The 17,558-nt window shown below is 39.7% G+C and overlaps 1 protein-coding gene across 2 annotated transcripts in view; it reads left to right on the top strand.

Annotated features, from left to right (window-relative positions):
• The first annotated feature begins 1,245 nt into the window (after positions 1-1,245).
• Positions 1,246-17,558, top strand: part of oplah (5-oxoprolinase, ATP-hydrolysing) — a 56,450-nt gene continuing 40,137 nt past the window's right edge. Inside the window, exons 1-8 of one of the 2 annotated variants that reach the window (XM_088322406.1) lie at positions 1,246-1,455; positions 1,851-2,041; positions 2,112-2,303; positions 4,931-5,045; positions 9,873-9,996; positions 10,970-11,165; positions 13,240-13,405; positions 15,130-15,268. In XM_088322406.1, coding sequence (XP_088178532.1) covers positions 1,871-2,041; positions 2,112-2,303; positions 4,931-5,045; positions 9,873-9,996; positions 10,970-11,165; positions 13,240-13,405; positions 15,130-15,268 — 1,103 coding nt within the window. In that variant the 5' untranslated portion in view covers positions 1,246-1,455; positions 1,851-1,870. Of the gene's footprint in view, positions 1,456-1,708; positions 1,792-1,850; positions 2,042-2,111; positions 2,304-4,930; positions 5,046-9,872; positions 9,997-10,969; positions 11,166-13,239; positions 13,406-15,129; positions 15,269-17,558 lie in introns of those variants that run through there. The other variant, XM_088322407.1, reaches the window with a different exon arrangement.

The following is a 17,558-nucleotide window of genomic DNA, read 5'->3' on the forward strand; positions in this document are numbered from 1 at the left end:
ATAAGTGTGTTTCAAGCCTAGATTTAAACAATTCCACTGAGGATGCAGATCAAATATCAGGGGGCAGAGGCAGCAGTTACAGCCTGTGATTACATTTTCACTGGCCCGTGCCGTCTGCCATAAAATTCATATTTTTTGGCCCACCAGTAATGTTGACCACAGTATGAAATACATTTGTACCAAAAACATAAATCCTTTTTTCACCAGATGGCAGTAACTCGTTGGCCACCTTGTCCTTAGCTTTCTGTGAGTATCTAAGCCCTCCCCATTCCTAACATGGCGACAGTAAATAAAAAAAGGAAAGTTGACTGCGAGGGTCTCCACTTCCAGAAACAGTGGAAATTCAACTATTTTTTTTCACCGAAACAACTGCATCTGCCTAATTTGCCAAGAGACTGTGGCTGTTTTCAAAGAATATATACTGCCGGACGAAACATGCTGACTACAAACGCTAACTGGCTGTGATAATGTGGCGCAACTTGAAGCTGTTTTAACGGCACAGCAGCGCTTTTCTCAAGATCCTGTGTATTAAATGAAAATGCTAAAACGGCGAGCTAAAAGGTTGCAACGCTGATCGCAAAGCACTACAAACCTTTCTCGAAGGGTTAATTTATTAAAGACTGTTCAAAGAATGCCAGGCTGAATAGTCAGTCTTTACATGTTTTCCGTTTACCAAATTTAGCCCTCTTAATGAAAAGTTTGGACACGCCAAGTGTATGATCAAAAATTTAAAAAATACGGTGAAAACGTATAAGTTCACAGGTATGTGTGTATAGTAAAGTTCTGTAAGCGAATATATGACAGCATTTCCTCAGTTCCTGTTCCACGGAGAGCATATTTTATTTTGAAATCAATTCCAGAGAGCCTCGGATCTAGTCGAAATCGGATTGGACGACACATCTAACACCCACATTTACTACCGGAAGTAGTCGGGACCGCTTTAATTAACTAGAATCTCACGGAATAAATACGGTTATTAAACAAAAAATGATTTTGGGTACTTTGTAGAAAATATTGTAGAAATTAAACGGTAATTAAACTCTGGATTTAAGGTCCCAAATTTTTGATGTATATGCGAAGGTTAAAACTAAGAAGTTTGAAAAAGGAAAGTTGCTAAATGGGTTTTACTTTTTTCTCTCTAAATTAATTCGTGTTACTTTGGTGTGTTTTCCAGTGCCCTCGGGTGTGATATTCTATCACGCCACGAAATTCATAAAACCATTTTTTAAAACTTTTTATTTTATCATTGAGGAAAACGACGACATGCGTTATTTAAATAACTCGCCTTGTCCTGGTCAGACCCGTTTTTACAGTCGGTCGTGGTCGTAAGGGGCGGAGCTTAAGATCAGGGCGTGCGAATGTAACGAGAACATCACACAACGGGAGATCTTCGTGCGTTGAGGACAAAACTGGGTTGACACAGCGGCTTAGAGACAACCAACAGGCGGCTGAAGAGTAAGTTCATTAAAATTCCCGTGATCGGATGCACGGGAGCGCATGGCGTGTGTAAACAGATGCAGCAGCACAGTCAGTTTGCATGCTTTGTGCAGTTTTGTAATGTTATGTAAAGACAGATCTTTGCTGAGACGGATGTGTTTTTGTCCCCCCACTCACATTTGTACTCGTGTCATATTACTGCATTTCTTAAAGCCATCATGTGATGCAATGCGTGTGTGCCGATGCAAGTTGCAGTAGCCTCCCTGTCGGTTGGTGTGCTCAAGGGCGTAGCATCACATCCACGAGAGCCCATGAACTGTTGAATACAAACTACATACTACTGGAGTTAGAAACGTGAAAGGTTCTTTAAATGAATGTTAAAACATACACTAACTCCCAAATGTCTTTTTCAGGTGTGTCCACAGTATTCACAATGGCCCAGACTGAAGGAAAGTTTGACTTCGCCATTGACCGTGGTGGAACCTTCACCGATGTGTTCGCTCGCCTGCCAGATGGCCGGGAGAGGGTCCTCAAACTGCTCTCCCGTGACCCTCAGAACTATAACGACGCCCCCACTGAAGGAATCCGCAGAGTCCTGGAGGAGGTAGCCTTGACATCTGAAGATATATATCTTCACATCCCTAAGCGATGTGTTTGAATGGAATTTATGGCAGGAAACTGGACGCTCCTTCCCCCGTGACCAGCCAGTCGACACGTCTCGGATTGGGTGGATCCGAATGGGCACCACCGTGGCCACCAATGCACTTCTGGAGAGAGAAGGGGAGAGGACGGCCCTGCTGGTCACTAAAGGCTTCAAAGATTTGCTGCACATTGGAACGCAGGCTCGGCCCAAGCTCTTTGATTTGGTTGGTAACTTAAAAGACGTGGACGGACCACCTCTGGCCTGTCATAATTGCAGCCCCTGTCGCGCGTGCAAGTATGTGCATGTAGGCGGATCAAAAAATAAAACCGGGACGTTGGACAGGAAGGCGAAAGCACAAAAATGACACCATTCGAGGGATTTGTATCGCAATAAATGCATCAGGCAAACTGGATTCCCTGACCTACCTTTGATTGATCTGTTAAATCAGCTTATTCTCCAGCCAGGACTATCTTACGGAATTTTGGATAATTATGGATACGTTCGGGTAACTAGAAGGGTTAATACTGCTTTCCAATGACAGTTGGAATCAAGCACGGGTACAGGTACAGACACTGCCCGACCTCGTTTGTAAGTTTAATTTGACCGTAAGTTGCTTCAGTGCCATATTTTGTATGTTTAAGGTTTGTATAATTGAATTGTATTATTTTGTACTAAAAAATAAACGTTTAATAAAATAATATGCTCTACAAAGATAAATAAAGTTAAGTTTAACTTACTTTTAGAAGATGTGCTTCAAGAGGTCCTCCTCCATGGTCAAAGGTGGCCGAAATAAGCGTTCCGACCATTTTCTCAACCGTATCAAGCTTTCTTATTCCACTATCATTTAAAAAAAACTGTCTCGCCTCTTCTTTACACCAACCATATTGAATGGACGCACGAGATATTAAACAATAAGAATATCAGAGTTCTTAGATAGACATAAAAAGTATGGAATGTTAACACACGAACTATGAAGAGGAAGCAGATTTTTTTTTACTTCTGGTTGGATTCTGGGTGACCTTTCACAGCACCACATGCTGTTAGCGGCGGAAAGAAGCACTTCAGTAATGTCCTCTACTCGGAAAAAGGTGCACACAATACAAAATCTAACTTGTAGCAATGTCCGGATATTTTTCGACATCCCGAAAAAAAATGTTCTTATCAACCGTTTTTCGTAAGTTGAATGGTCGTAAGTAGGGGAGCGTCTGTATTTAATGGATATCTCCTCCCGAAAAAGAAGTAATTTCTATTCTATTTATGAAATCGCATGCTGTTGGTGCGTACACAAGAAGTAATAATGCATATGTACTGCAGTGCAGGGATTCAAATTTTTTTTTTTTTTAGGTAGTGCTTCAGCAGGGATGCCAACATCAGTTTGGCTCTCGGGCCAGATCCATACTTTCTGTTCTGAAATGAAAAGAAGGTCATCTTCAAATTTTTTCTTTTCAGTATTCTGTGTTTCATCCGGCCTATATTAGTAACCTACCCTACAGATCATAATAACCGATGACAAGGGACCTTTTCTAAACATAGCACATTTATCACTAAAAAATGGGGAACAAAGATTTTCATGTTTGGAAGTAAATGTGTTAACTGGTGTACTTTAACAGTTGAGTGAATGCGTTTTTCACCTGAACCAACTCACCACGCTAATCAAACTCAACACTGCCCTCTAGCGGCCAGAGACAGCATTTGTTTTGCATTTAATTAAAAAAATCATAACTTTTGATAGGAATGACCTAGACACTCCTTTCTTGACATACATATTTAAAGCAGGCCAGAATAAATTCATATGCCTAGCATGCAGCAAATAACAGGGGAAAAAACTTTATTTTTATCTAGGAATTGTTTTTCTTCTTTTCTACATTCACTTGATGGAAGCGAGGAAATTGCTAGAACGTACACAACTGCTCATGCTTGATACTGACAGGGTTGGGTAGGGTTACTTTAACTTGATTACTTTCAATTACTTTTGGATTACTCCACTACCAAATATGCTAATAAAAGACAAAAGAAACTAAATATGAATAAAATGACTCAATTTTGTGCAGGCTTGGGGAGTAACGGAATACATGGAACGGCAAAAATGATGTCGGCAAGCTGTTTGGATTTATTTTCATTTTGTTTCTGTCGCATTTTATGTTAGTTTTGCCGGAGATCAAAGAGATCAAAGCCAGGAGAGAAAGCTTACCGCGTGTTGTGAGTCATCACTTTATTCATATTTAGTTTCTTTTGTCTTTTATTAGCATTTTTGGTATTGGAGTAATCCAAAAGTAATTGAAAGTAATCAAGTTAAAGTAACCCTACCCAACCCTGGATACTGAACAGCTTAATGTTGTACTTTCTGTGTGTGTTTTTCAAAATACCCAACATTTCAAGCAATTTATGAATCAACTGTCATACGCTAACATTAAAAACAAAAATTAAAAGGTGAGGATGAACGAGTGTGACGTCACTCTCCTCCACTCCCCCCGTTCCTTAATTCCTCCTTCCTCCTGTGTTCCGCCCTAACAGCTTTGCTAAAAGTAAGATAAAAGCTTATGAGAAGGAAACATAAGGGCTCTTTTAACTCAGTTGGGCATTGTTAACACGTACATAAATAGAGAACATTTGTAACTATCAATTTTTTAAGGACACCTCAAACAAAAAGTCCATTGCAGCATACGGTTGGTATTTTCGGAAGGTTGTTTTTATAATGTTAATAAGTCTTTTTTAGAGTTTGCCCTCTGATCAGTGAACCGTTATTGGTTAAATGGTTGCTCATTAATGGGGCTTGGCAGCAGCCAGTTGTGCTTTTGATTTATCTCCAGTAGGAAATATGTTAAATAACGCACATTTGTGCATCCGCAGGAGGTGTCGGTCCCCGAAGTGCTTTACGAGGAGGTTATCGAGGTTGACGAACGCGTCGTCCTCGAGCAAAGCGGCTGCAAGCTACCCAGGAAAGACTCTACGCGTGTTGTTACAGGTGCACAAAATAAACAAAAAAAAAACACGCACATGTTCTCTGCGAGATGTTAGGACGAATGCACTATTGGGCAAGAGCACTGAAGTTTGTCTTTGTTTGCACGGTACTGCATTCAATGTTGTTGTGTCGCAATAAAAATCCAGTTACATTTATTATTAAAGCCAGTTAAATTTTGTTTTTTATTGTTCTACCACCAACTGGTGGTGAGTATTCTAGTCAGAGGAGGCGGGTGAGGCTGTACTAAATGCAGGGTTGGGTAGGGACACTTTAACTGGATTACTTTCAATTACTTTTGGATTACTCCAATACCAAATTTGCTAATAAAAGACAAAAGAAACTAAATATAAATAAAATAATGACTCAAAACACGTGGTAAGCTTTCTCTCCTGGCTTTGATTTGAAAATGAAAATAAATCCAAACAGCTTGCAAGCATCATTTTTGCCGTTCCATGTATTCCGTTACTCCCAAAGCCTGCACAAAATTTAGTAATTTTATTCCTATTTAGTTTCTTTTGTCTTTTATTAGCATATTTGGTATTGGAGTAATCCAAAAGTAATTGAAAGTAATCAAGTTAAAGTAACCCTACCCAACCCTGACTAAATGGTTATATATCTTCAGTGTTTAAGTTCTTTCTCATTTTACTCCACAACTTGTGAATTTTCTTAATCTAATTTGCTGATTTTTCCACATTATGTTATGATTATTACTATTATAATTAGTATGTGACTTATTACGGTCCTGAGTGTCCGCAGATGCAGAGTGAGGCATGCCTCATGACAGAGGGCGCTGGTGAGACCAAGACCAGGAATTCTGATTTGGCGCAAGCTTCAGCCCCAAACAATAGAAATAGTGTTAGTATTAGCAAGTTATGCAGTAACTTTTCTCGTTGCATGGACTTTCTTTCATTGTGGATAATTATCCATCTATAGCAGGGGTCGGGAACCTTTTTGACTCAAAGAGCCATAAAAGCAAAAAATATTAATTTTATTTTGGGAAAGAGCCACACCATATATTATGAGACAAATTTACAAAATTGCTAAACCCGCACCCCAGACAAAAGCTTAGTCTTCAGCACATTTATTTTTGATGATTTGATAAAAAATATGAAAAGAGAATAATGCCAGAGCCCCTGTCCCAAAATCAACAAACATACCACTTTAAACTTGTCTCTTTCTTGCAATTACTCAAGATCGGTTAAACTCTTTTTGACCCTTTTTTTCATACATATTGGTTTCAAAACCAGATGCAAGCAGTTATTGTGTAAAAACGTCACAACATTCTGCAAATAGGGAGCCTGATGAGCTCACTTTTGGCGCAGATGGCGTAGGGCGAGAGATGGGAGGGAGTGCTTGCGCTTTTTGCATGGCTCCACCCATCCCTCCCACTCACCCAATCAAAAGACTAAGTTCTCTTCCGGTGTTTTGGCGTATTTACAGTGTGTTCTGTGGATTCATCATAAGGTATCTGAACACTGAACACAGATTATATAGTGAACTTTTGCATAAAGGATTCTTTAGCGTTGTACAGCCAAAACGAGTTTTTTTCCCCCCCTTTTTTGTGTGACACCTTGACTGTAAATTGTAGTGAAAAACGTGCCCTATATATACTGCGAAGTAACAATGGATACTTAGCTTTGGATTGGATTTGCGTGTACCTGAATAGGATGAAGAACTCAAATTTCGAACAAGATGGAGACATTTTGCATGCAATCAAATTTGTCTCTGAGCCATAGATATTCATAGAAAGAGCCATATATGGCTCGCGAGCCATAGGTTCCCGACCCCTGATCTATAGATATAGACAATAAAAAAAGGTATATGCTACAGTTGATTTATATCGCTTTCTTGCTCTGCCAATCAGAAAATAAATACGATATAGATTCACTTATTTGTAAATATGACTGTAAATGTGACTGATGTTAGTACTGTTGAATTTAAAATAGGAACTAGTTGGCCTCTGCTTTTAAAAAAAAGCTTTATTTTAATTCTAATTATTTTAGTCATGATATAGTAACTTGAGGTTTTCAATCTAACTATTATACTGTAATGTATATTACATAAAGAGTTTTACATGCTGGTTATACCGTATTCTGATATTAATATTCAGTATGCCATTTTTGGTTGCAGTGAAAGATTGTTTTCATATTCAATTAATCTTTTGATTAATTTGTCAATGAATGAAACTAAATAAAAAATGCAATTTCTGTATCGTGAAGCAATGTTTAACTAAATTTAGGCTGTAAATGGTCTTAGCTATTTGTTTGGTGGATAACGTTTCAGAAAATATGTAAATATGCGTTATCTTTCCCTCCCAAAAATTACAGAATGTTCACTTTGAAGGAGAATCAAAAACTGGTTTGCATTTTTCTCCACATCAGATTTGTTATTACTTTGTGAGAAATTAATTTATAAATCACACCAAGATTTGTAGATTCTCAAAAAAAGAATTGTGACCTACAACGTCAGCGAATGTTGTATTTTTTTCTATTATATCAACAAAAAATGATTTAATTCAGAAATTCTTTTTTTTAGAGATTTTTTTTCCCAATCTTGTTTGAAAATATTTGCTAAAATTGAGGAAAAATTTGCCATTTGCTAATAAGACAATTTTGCGTATTCTAACTTATCTTTTTAAACATTTTCTACAAGAAAGAAGTTGTCTGAAAATATTGACAATTATAATTATGATGACATATGTATCCCCTCGCCCCCATCCTCACATCAAATGTGTCAAACTCATGACCCGCGGGTCATATTTGACCTAGAGACAATGCTGTGAGAAGCACAAGAGAAAAATAAGCGGCTTCGTGCGAGACAGCGACTTGCAGTTTTAAATACGTCCACTGGATGTCGCCAATGCCAGTCACCACGAGCAGATGTATTTCTGACAACATTTAACCAACAACTGAATATTAAGAAACCCATCACTCAATCAAATTAAAAGGCACAGACAAGGTAATCAAGACTATACAAAATAATGTAAAATTAAAAGAAAGAGCACATAGGTGTTTTTCCAAATGTTTGAATAATTAATCAGTGGCCTTGGGGGTAGGGCGCCCGCTTTGAGACTGTGAGGTTGCCTGTTCGAGCCTCGGCCGGGTCATACATAAGACTTAGAACATTGGTACCCAGTGCCTCCCTGCTTGGCCCTTGGCATTAGGTCGGTTTTGAGGTTTGGTCACCTAAGGACTCCCAACAAGGTGTTGCAACATATCAGTTGGGTTGAGCAAAGGGGCTGGGAATCCCCTCCTCTGTATCAATATCACAGAAAGAGTCAAAAATTGACTTTAGCCACCTCCCACTAGAGCAGGGGTGTCAAACTCGTTTTAGCTGGGGGCCAAAAATGCTATAAAACATCTCACGGGGGCCGGACCAGTAAGTTTAAGAGAAAGAGAGACAGAAAAAGACAGAGAAAGAGAGGGAGGAAAAGAGAGAGCGATAAACAGATAGGGAGAACAAGGGAGACGGAGTAACAATGAGAGAAAAAGAGAGAGCAGAATAGAGATATGAATGGAAAAGAAGGGGGAAATGAATATAGAGAAAAAGAAAGGGAAAAAGAGAAAGATAAAAAGAATAAGAGAAGTGAAAGGACAGAAAGAAAAAGAGTCAGCAGGACAAAAAGAGACAAAGTGAGGTGAGGTGAGGTGAGAAAGAGAGAGAGTTCGAAAAAGGGAAAAAAGGAGAATTAAAGTGTAAACTAGAGAGTAAAAAATAAAGAGCAAGACAGAGAAAAAGAAAGAGTTCAAGAGTGACAGAGAAAAAGAGAAAAGAGAAAGCGAGAGTAAACCGGAGAAAGAAAAAGAGTGAGAAAAAAATAAAAAAAAAGTGAGTCAGAGAGAAATGGAGAAATACGACCACAATTGTCTTGCAAGTGTCAACTGGCTTTGGTGACATCCGGTGGAAATATTTAAAACTACAGCTCATTTTCCTCTTGCGCTTCTCTCACTGTTGCCTTGCGGGCCGGATTTAAACCATTGGTGGGCCTGATCTGGCCCGCGGGCCGCCTGTTTGACACCTGTGCACTAGAGGTTGCGGTTTATATATTAAAAATCAGACATGGGGACTTGAGACTTAGTGACTTGGACTCGAGTCGACTCGAGTCGCTGTTTTTATGACTTGTGACTTGACTTGGACTTGGCAATCTAAGACTCGGGACTTGACTTGTGACTTGACTTGCCCAAGAAAAAAATACTTGGGACTTACTTGGGACTTGAAGGTGAAGACTTGAGACTTACTTGAGACTTGCACATGTGTGACTTGGTCCCATGTCTGTTAAAAATAAATATATATATATATATATATATATATATATATATATATATATATATATATATATAATAATTGTTTGTTCCTTTTATAGTCAATATGAATTTTAACAGCCAAGTCTGCACGAGTTTTACTGAGTTAAATACACTGTAGTGGAAAATAATGCAATTGTTGTTTTGCTTTTTTTAATGCACAGTTGATAAACACGAAAAGAGATAAAATCTTCGTGAAGGAAAACAATCTCTAGGACAAAAAAACCCCATCAATATTTGTTTTACAATAAAATCATTAATCCCCGAATCATGAAATTAATTGTGAGCCTCTGAAAAGACCCCCAGCCCTCCAACCATAGCATACTTTTTATGCCGTTGATTTTCTAGTCAAGTCCTCAAGAGAATCATTTTTTTACCTTCTGGCCCACAAGCTAAAATGAGTTCGACAACCCCGCCCTACATGATTAATGTGAATTCTTGAGCACTAAAGTTTAACCTAGCGTAGCAAAACTTGCCAAGTGTGTTCATGTGACTAATCTGAATGCTTTGTTTGCTCGTATATCCACAGGCAGCACCGGGGACAGCCTCGAAGTATGGCAGGAGCTCGATCTGGCACGTGTGGAGAAGGACCTGAGTGGAATTCTGTCACGTGGAATCACCAGCCTGGCTGTGCTTCTCCTTCACTCTTACACGTCAGTCAGTGCAGCTGCATATTTTCGACTATTTGGCCAAGGTTGCATTTTAGGAATGCGGGAAGTCACACGGTTATGCTACTTCAACTGGGAAAACACCTATTAGGACGTTATTATATATCTAAATAAGCCCAACGTGTATAAATAATTAGGTTTCAAGGACAGACACAAAAAAAATGTATCGTAGTCGGCCATCTTTGTTTGAAATTCTAGACAAGCTCTTTCACGTACGCATATAAATTTTACCAAGAGGTTATTGGTGCAAAATTGGATATACTATTTAACCTAGTAGTGGAACTGAGCAAGCGTGTGGATAAGAGAGTACTCGGTTGGTTTGGACACATGGAGAGGATGGATGAGGAGCAAAGGTTGAAGAGGATCTACAGAGCAGAAGTCAATGGAAGGAGACCAAGAGGAAGGCTGCGATTGACGTGGATGGTGTTATGAGTGCACTGCAGGAAAGAGGTTTAAATATAGTGGAAGCTAGAGCTTTTGTTGGTGATAGGAATGAGTGAAGAGGTGTTGTAAAAGGATAGTGGGATGTTTGGACATGTTCGAAAGGATGGGCTATGATACGACAGGGGTAAACCAGTGAAAGCTGTCGAGCCCTGCTGTTGAACAGAGGAGTGTGTTGTGTCACTCTGACCCGAGTGACATGGCCGCTTTCTTGTGTCCAACAACTCGGGTGCCGTGGTGTTTAACTTGTTTGGGTATTTGGGTTGGCCATGGTCAATTTTTGTGTTTTTTGGGGGGGGAGTATTTTCTTTTCTGTTTTTCTTTTCTTTGTTTTTGGGTATGTGTTTGTCTTTCTGTCGGTCACCCCTCTCGAGGGATATTACTAGGGTAGATATAGATTTAACCTATCAGAATGCACTATGCAAATCCGTCTTGTGACACTCTCCAATAAGTTATAATAATTATGTAGGTTGCATTGAAAACGATTTTTTTTTTTCTTCCTTTTTCCCCACTCCAGGTGGTCCGACCACGAGAAAGCTGTGGGGGCCCTTGCTCGTAAACTCGGCTTCGCTCAGGTTTCCCTCTCCTCCGAGGTCATGCCAATGGTCAGGGCGGTCCCTCGAGGTTACACCGTCTGCGCCGATGCTTACCTCACCCCTAAAATCCGGGAGTATCTCAAAGGTTTTACGTCCGGGTTCAAGGGTGCTTTGAAGGTGAGCTTCGATTTAAGGCATACCTGTCAACTTATACCTTTTCCCCTATTTGTGTGCGTTTATTATTTTTATCATTGGTTTTTTTTGTTCGACCGATTTCGTCTTGCCCATTTCAGCTCTAATCCAGATCGTCTTGCTTACTGGTAGCAGACAGTGTCATCGTAGATAGCTCATATTGTCTCGGTGCACTGGCAAATGTTATCCTTCATCAGGCATCTATTTTTTGTGAAAATTGCGGTGTTGTGGATAAAGCATGATAAGCACACGTGCATCAGCTTTTATCTGTTTCTGTTTATTTTCAAATTAAGCGTTTGTTATACTCGAAGAATCGACCAGTTATAATCGTTAATGGAAGAAATGAAAAACCGACAACAAGAAGTAGTCATGGATCAGGTCGACACAAATAATGAGAATCTCTCCCAGGCGAGTATGCTGGATGGATTAGATAGATAGATAGATACTTTATTCATCCCCATAGGGAAATTCACACTTCCAGCAGTCTACCCCGTTGTTTATTAACAGATTAACATGATGCCCTAGGGGTGCTTGTAGCGGAGTAGATGACGTCACGCCAGTCCAAAAGTTCGACATCCCTGCGGCAGATGGAAAACTTTTCTTTGTGAAAATCCAGGGATACACCACCTCGTGTTAGCAAGTCCGCCTCCTCTCCGATTCCCCCCGGCTTTCCTATCTCTGTTTAGCGGCGTTGAAGCCGGAATAGCTCCGGGTAGCTCCGGGTGGCTACACGTTAGCGTCCGGAATGCTTAACGTGAGCCACGTTTCCGCAAAACACAGCAACTGCGCTCCCTGTGCGCTTCGATGTTTTCCACCAGCACTCGATGATCTTATTTGGTCGTGAGTTCGCATTTACCATGATTGCGGATGGTACTGAAGACTTATAACGCCGCTAGCCGCTTCGCTAGCTCCGGCTCTTCTTCCACGATAGGCCCCTTCATCACGCCGGCACGAGAATTCTTCAGGGCAAGGAGTTGAAATTCCTTGAATACACACATTTTTTGTGCGCTAAAACCCATGTCCCATAGGATAGAAGTAATCCATAGTGTAGTTGTCAAAACGGGAAGAAAAAACACCGAAGATAGGAGCAGACAATAAAACAATAGGGCAGCTGCTGGAAAAGGCAGCCGCTTGTGGCAGCGCCGCTGCTCCTCAAACACTTCAAACTTCCACAACCACATCTACCAATTTGAATACATGGCTCAACACTTGTTGTTTGCCAACTGCACCCCCCTCATTTTGAAGTTCTTCAATCAGAACATCATGTCTTACATCACAGCCAAGAACAGCATATCCGTGCTAGATTTTCCGTTTTGCATGGTGCACGAACTCCCTGAATTAACGGCAGAGAGTTTGGAAGCAGGACCATGTCGGCCATCTACCAGAAGGTCCGACATGGGCTTAATGATGACTGGGCCTACGGAAACGACCTGGACGCTCGTCCATGGGACTTTCAGGCGGAGGAGTGCGCCCTGTGTGCCAATATCGAACGCTTCAACAGTCGGCGCTATGACAAGCTTTATTAGTCATAAAGTACTTATTCTCGTGTTGTGTTTCTTGTAAAAATCATTTAAAATTGCTGCTAGCGGATGCAGAGAGTGAGTTTTCCGCCACATAAGGAAAGTACCTACACACACAGTACAGGAAGCCGATCTGAACTGATACTCTTACACCTTTGTTGCAAAAATTAACTAAATTGTAACAGTTTATGTTAGAGTAAAAGCATCTGTAGATTAGATGAAGTCTGTAAAATCCTGCACTGCTATGTATAATAAGCAATACTTAATTCACTGCTGGTGAGAAAAGAAGTAAGAACGATGCTGAAATAATTGTGTTGTTCATATGGTAAATGAAATAAACCTGTTTACACAAACGATCTTTGTTTTCATTCGACATAGTCTGTCTTGCTGCAAGTCAATAGGTGTTGTGTTTGTAAGGTGTATTATCATGTAATAAGGGGATTTGCAATCAGTAGTAAAGGTAGCAATTGGCTGAGGTTGACAGGTATATTAAAGGATAATCTTTAACGATTTTCAACAAAGTTACTTTTGGTTACCAGGACGTAGATGTCCTGTTCATGCAGTCGGACGGCGGTCTGACTCCCATGCAGCAGTTCTGCGGCTCGCGTGCCGTCCTGTCCGGCCCGGCTGGGGGAGTGGTAGGCTACGCTGTCACTTCTTACAACCAGATGGAGAAGAAACCCGTTATTGGCTTTGACATGGGTGGTAAGTCTAATATTGTTTGGTATCGGCCCTTTTCCTGCCTACGTCATCACAGAATACGCACGTATTGTTGACCTAAAACAGCGGGGGTACCAGTACTATTTTGAACGGAGGGAGAGAAGAATTGTATGTAGGATTCCGTTTTTAGAGTCACAATTTCCAAAACAACATCCCAGCAGTTTTCTGTACAGGTGCTCAAATTGCAATATTAAGAAACAGACATTTTGTGGCAATTTTCATAGGAAACGGGCATTTTCAAATCACCGTAGGAGACTGTGGCTGCAAGCTATTAAAACAACTGACTGGACTAAGGACATCATTAGGAATGTCCGTGTTTGCGGTGTCTATTTCATATCTTATCGTGGTTATCTGGTTTGGATTTAATTGAATGCCAAATGCTTTAGTACCGTACTTTCTACACTATAAGGCGCACCTAAAAGCCTTTATTTTTTTCAAAATTTGACCATGCGCCTTATATATGATCAATGTTGAGTCGCAAGGTCTCTCAACTAAGGCAAGCAGCCGCCGACTCGATTTTCCCCTGTAGGCGAAGTAGTCCGCGGTGTATGCTGGGATATATAAATATATATATATATATATATATATATATATATATATATATATATATATACTGGCGTTACATTTCCTAACTAATGTGTCAATCATCATTTGAATAGGTCACTATTGGCTAAATTTATTCGGAAGTAAAGGAGGTGGGTCAATTTTAGCATTTACAGGCTCGCATAAGCTAAATTAGGGCAAACCAAAGCCTGCAATTAGCCGAAAAAGTGAATCACAAGTTAGGGTGCTCTACGGCCTGGAGAAACATTTTTTTAAATATTTTTAATAAGTTTGACTGAACTATCTGACTGTTTTGTTGATGTTCCTACTGTAGCGCCTTATAGTCCAGTGCACCTTATGTATGGAAAATATATGACAAAAAACTTTTTGGGGGGTGCGCCTTATAACCCGGTGCGCTTTATAGTGCAGAAAATACGGTAAGTGTAAGTATAATAAGCGTTGGGGAATTGAAAAGGGTTTGCTACAAATGCCCTACGATAGATAGTAAGTTTGCTGCTACTGGTGCTAGCTTGTCAATATTTTTATGATAATAATTATAAGGAATATGAATAACATTAACATTATTATTAACATATATTTTATGTAATATATGTTAATTAATAATATCATATTGTTAACTGTAATATTTGTTGTTGTTATTGTTATTTATCCCACAAACAATGTATTTAAGGTGGGTGCAAGCAAAAGAAACCTTTGTGTGAACTAAGCTACCGTATGTATTAATTGGTCATCTTAGCTACTATTTTCGTCCATTTAACTTACTGTCATAAAATGTTATTTTACCTGTTACTTACCCAATATGGACCGGAGTTTTATATGAGGCAAACAAAACTCTCATGATCGCTCCACAAAGTGGCTCGCACAATATTTGTGTAGCGCCTATAATAAGAACCTTTTTTTTGTTTGCTTTGATCGCTAAAATGAATTTCTTATCTTGCTGCTTGCACATACTTAATAATTTTTTGAGAGGCTACACTCTACGATCTTCATTCTTTTTCTGTCAATTGGCTGGTATAAACTGACATGAATTCTGCCATTTCGCCTAAACAGTGCGCGCATTTTGGCTATATTACACTTGTTTCCAAACACAGAAAGGGGTCTATATGAAGAATTGCTGCAAATGAATGTGTCCTGTACCTCTTCAGGGACATCAACTGACGTGAGTCGTTACGCGGGGCAGTTCGAGCATGTTTTTGAGGCCACCACAGCTGGAGTGACCCTGCAAGCGCCCCAGCTCGACATCAACACTGTGGCGGCAGGCGGAGGCTCGAGGCTCTTCTTCAGGTCGGTCACAGGAACCACAAAGTGGATTTTGTGGGTTACTTCAAGAGGGAAATCCATTTTACTGTGGCTCCTCAACATCTGAGATAATTTTTTTCCAGGATCAAGCTCATATCTATAATATGTCGTATCGAACAAATTTTCCCCATATGTCTGAGAACCAATTAATCTGTTCCCAGCCTCCTAAAGTCGTCTAAGTTAGCAATAAATAGGCAGAAAAGACATCCTGATCACTAAAAACACATTCAAATTGTACTAGAATTGATATTAACTATATAAAATGTTAGAACGTATGCGTGGAGGAGTGAGGGAGCACGACAGACTCTTGAAGATAGGTAAGTAATGTTATTATACAAACAAAACGTTTTGTTTGTATCCCTGTTGACTAAAACTGTAATATAAAATAGTAATTGAACATGAAATACAGTAATAGGATTACTAAAATGCTATTAACAATATAAAATGTTAAAACATATGCGTGGAGGAGTGAGGGAGCACGACAGACTGTTGAAGGTAGGTAAGCAAGGTAATTATACAAACTGAAATAGTTTTGTGTTTGTATCCCTGGTGACTAAAACTGTAATAAAAATAGAGTAATCGAACATGAAAATACAGTAATAGGATAACTAAAATGATATGAACAATATAAAAAGTTAAAACGTATGCGTGGAGGAGTGAGGGAGCACGACAGACTGTTGAAGACATGTACGCAATGTCATTAAAAAAATTGTATGTCAGGTAACGGCTGTGCTCAATGGTTCGACCTAATGCTGGCGGAGAGCTGTCTTTAGTGGTATCTTCAAGAAATTTTTGTTACTTGGATACTGTGTTATGTCGGGCAAGATTTTTCCTCGGGCATAGAGTAGCTTGTATGTAGAAGGGCAACTGCATGTATGATTTAACCATCTAAACCAGGGGTGTCAAACTCATTTTACCTCGGGGGGCACACAATAGAACAAACATTCTCTCGGGGGCCGGACTAGTAGATTAGAGGGAAATGAAGAGAGAGAAAGAAATAAGACAAAGTGAAGGAGAGAAAGGGAGAGAGGGTGGGACGATGAAAGAGAGAAAGAGAGAGAGAAGAGAGAGAGAGAGAGAATGTGAGAAACAAAAAAGATATAAAGACAAATAGTGAGAGAGGGGGAAAGAAAGAGAGAGAAAGAATGATATCCAAAGAGAAATAGAAAGAGAGAAAGAGGGAAGGAGAGTAAAGAGAAGGAGAGAAAGAGAGAATGGGAGAAGGAGAGAAGGGGAAAGCAGGAGAGAGCGAAAGAGAAAAAAAGGAAAAATGGAAGAGGGGGCAAAAGAGGTAAAAAGACACAGAGAGAAAAAGAGACAAAGAGAAACAAAGTAAGAGAAAGAGACACAGAAAGTGATAGAGAGACACAGAGAGTGAGAGAAAAAGGGAGGAAAAGAGAGAGAGAGAGAGAGAGAGAGAGAGAGAGAGAAATACAAGTACACTGTCTTGTGAGAGGCACCTGGCTTTGGCAACATCAAGTGGACTTATTTCAACCTGCAGCTCGTTTTTCCCTTGTGCTTCACTGAGCGTTGTCTCGCGGGCCGGATTCAATCCCTTAGCGGGCCTGATCTGGCCCCCGGGCCGCATGTTTGACACCCCTGATCTAAACACAACATTGGGATCTGGATAGATACAAATTTGAAAAAGAAAAAAAGGAGTGGGTTTTGATTATTAATGTATATTTTATCTAAACAACATTTATCTAAATGCTTCATTTAGAGTATTTGGGGCTTATACAACATTTTAAGGGGGACCTTTGGGCTGACTTCCGCTTTGAAATTGCAAAGTCAGTTTTTGTTTTTACTTCCTTTTTAGAAAGTCGTTCCTTTTTTACTTTTTAGTATTGCTCAATAGGTTAAAGAGTAATAGTTTTACTTTTTTTCAATCTTAGTGTATCTCACCATCACAAACTCAAATTTCTATTGCTTAATTATTGTACAACAAACATGAAATCTATTTATTCATATACATCTTTATACCGGGATACTAATGCAAACATTTCAGTCCAAAACTCGACTGGGAGTCAATAAGTAATGTAGTTTCCGGACTGTAAGGCTCACACAAACACCAAATTGGCCAGAAATTTGAAAGCTCGCCTGATAATCTGGTGCGCCTTATATACCAGAAAATACGATGGACAAAATTGGAACTGCATAGTTGCAATTTAATGATACTGCACATGGTAACTGTTTTGCCCTTGAGAAACATAGTGCTGTCTTCGATTGCTCTCTTATGGTCAATATGTTAATTGTACAAACATGCTTAATACATTTC

Source organism: Urocampus carinirostris, chromosome 18 (assembly GCF_059441175.1).
Source record: "Urocampus carinirostris isolate Australia breed hairy pipefish chromosome 18, RoL_Ucar_1.0, whole genome shotgun sequence".
NCBI lineage: Eukaryota > Metazoa > Chordata > Actinopteri > Syngnathiformes > Syngnathidae > Urocampus > Urocampus carinirostris.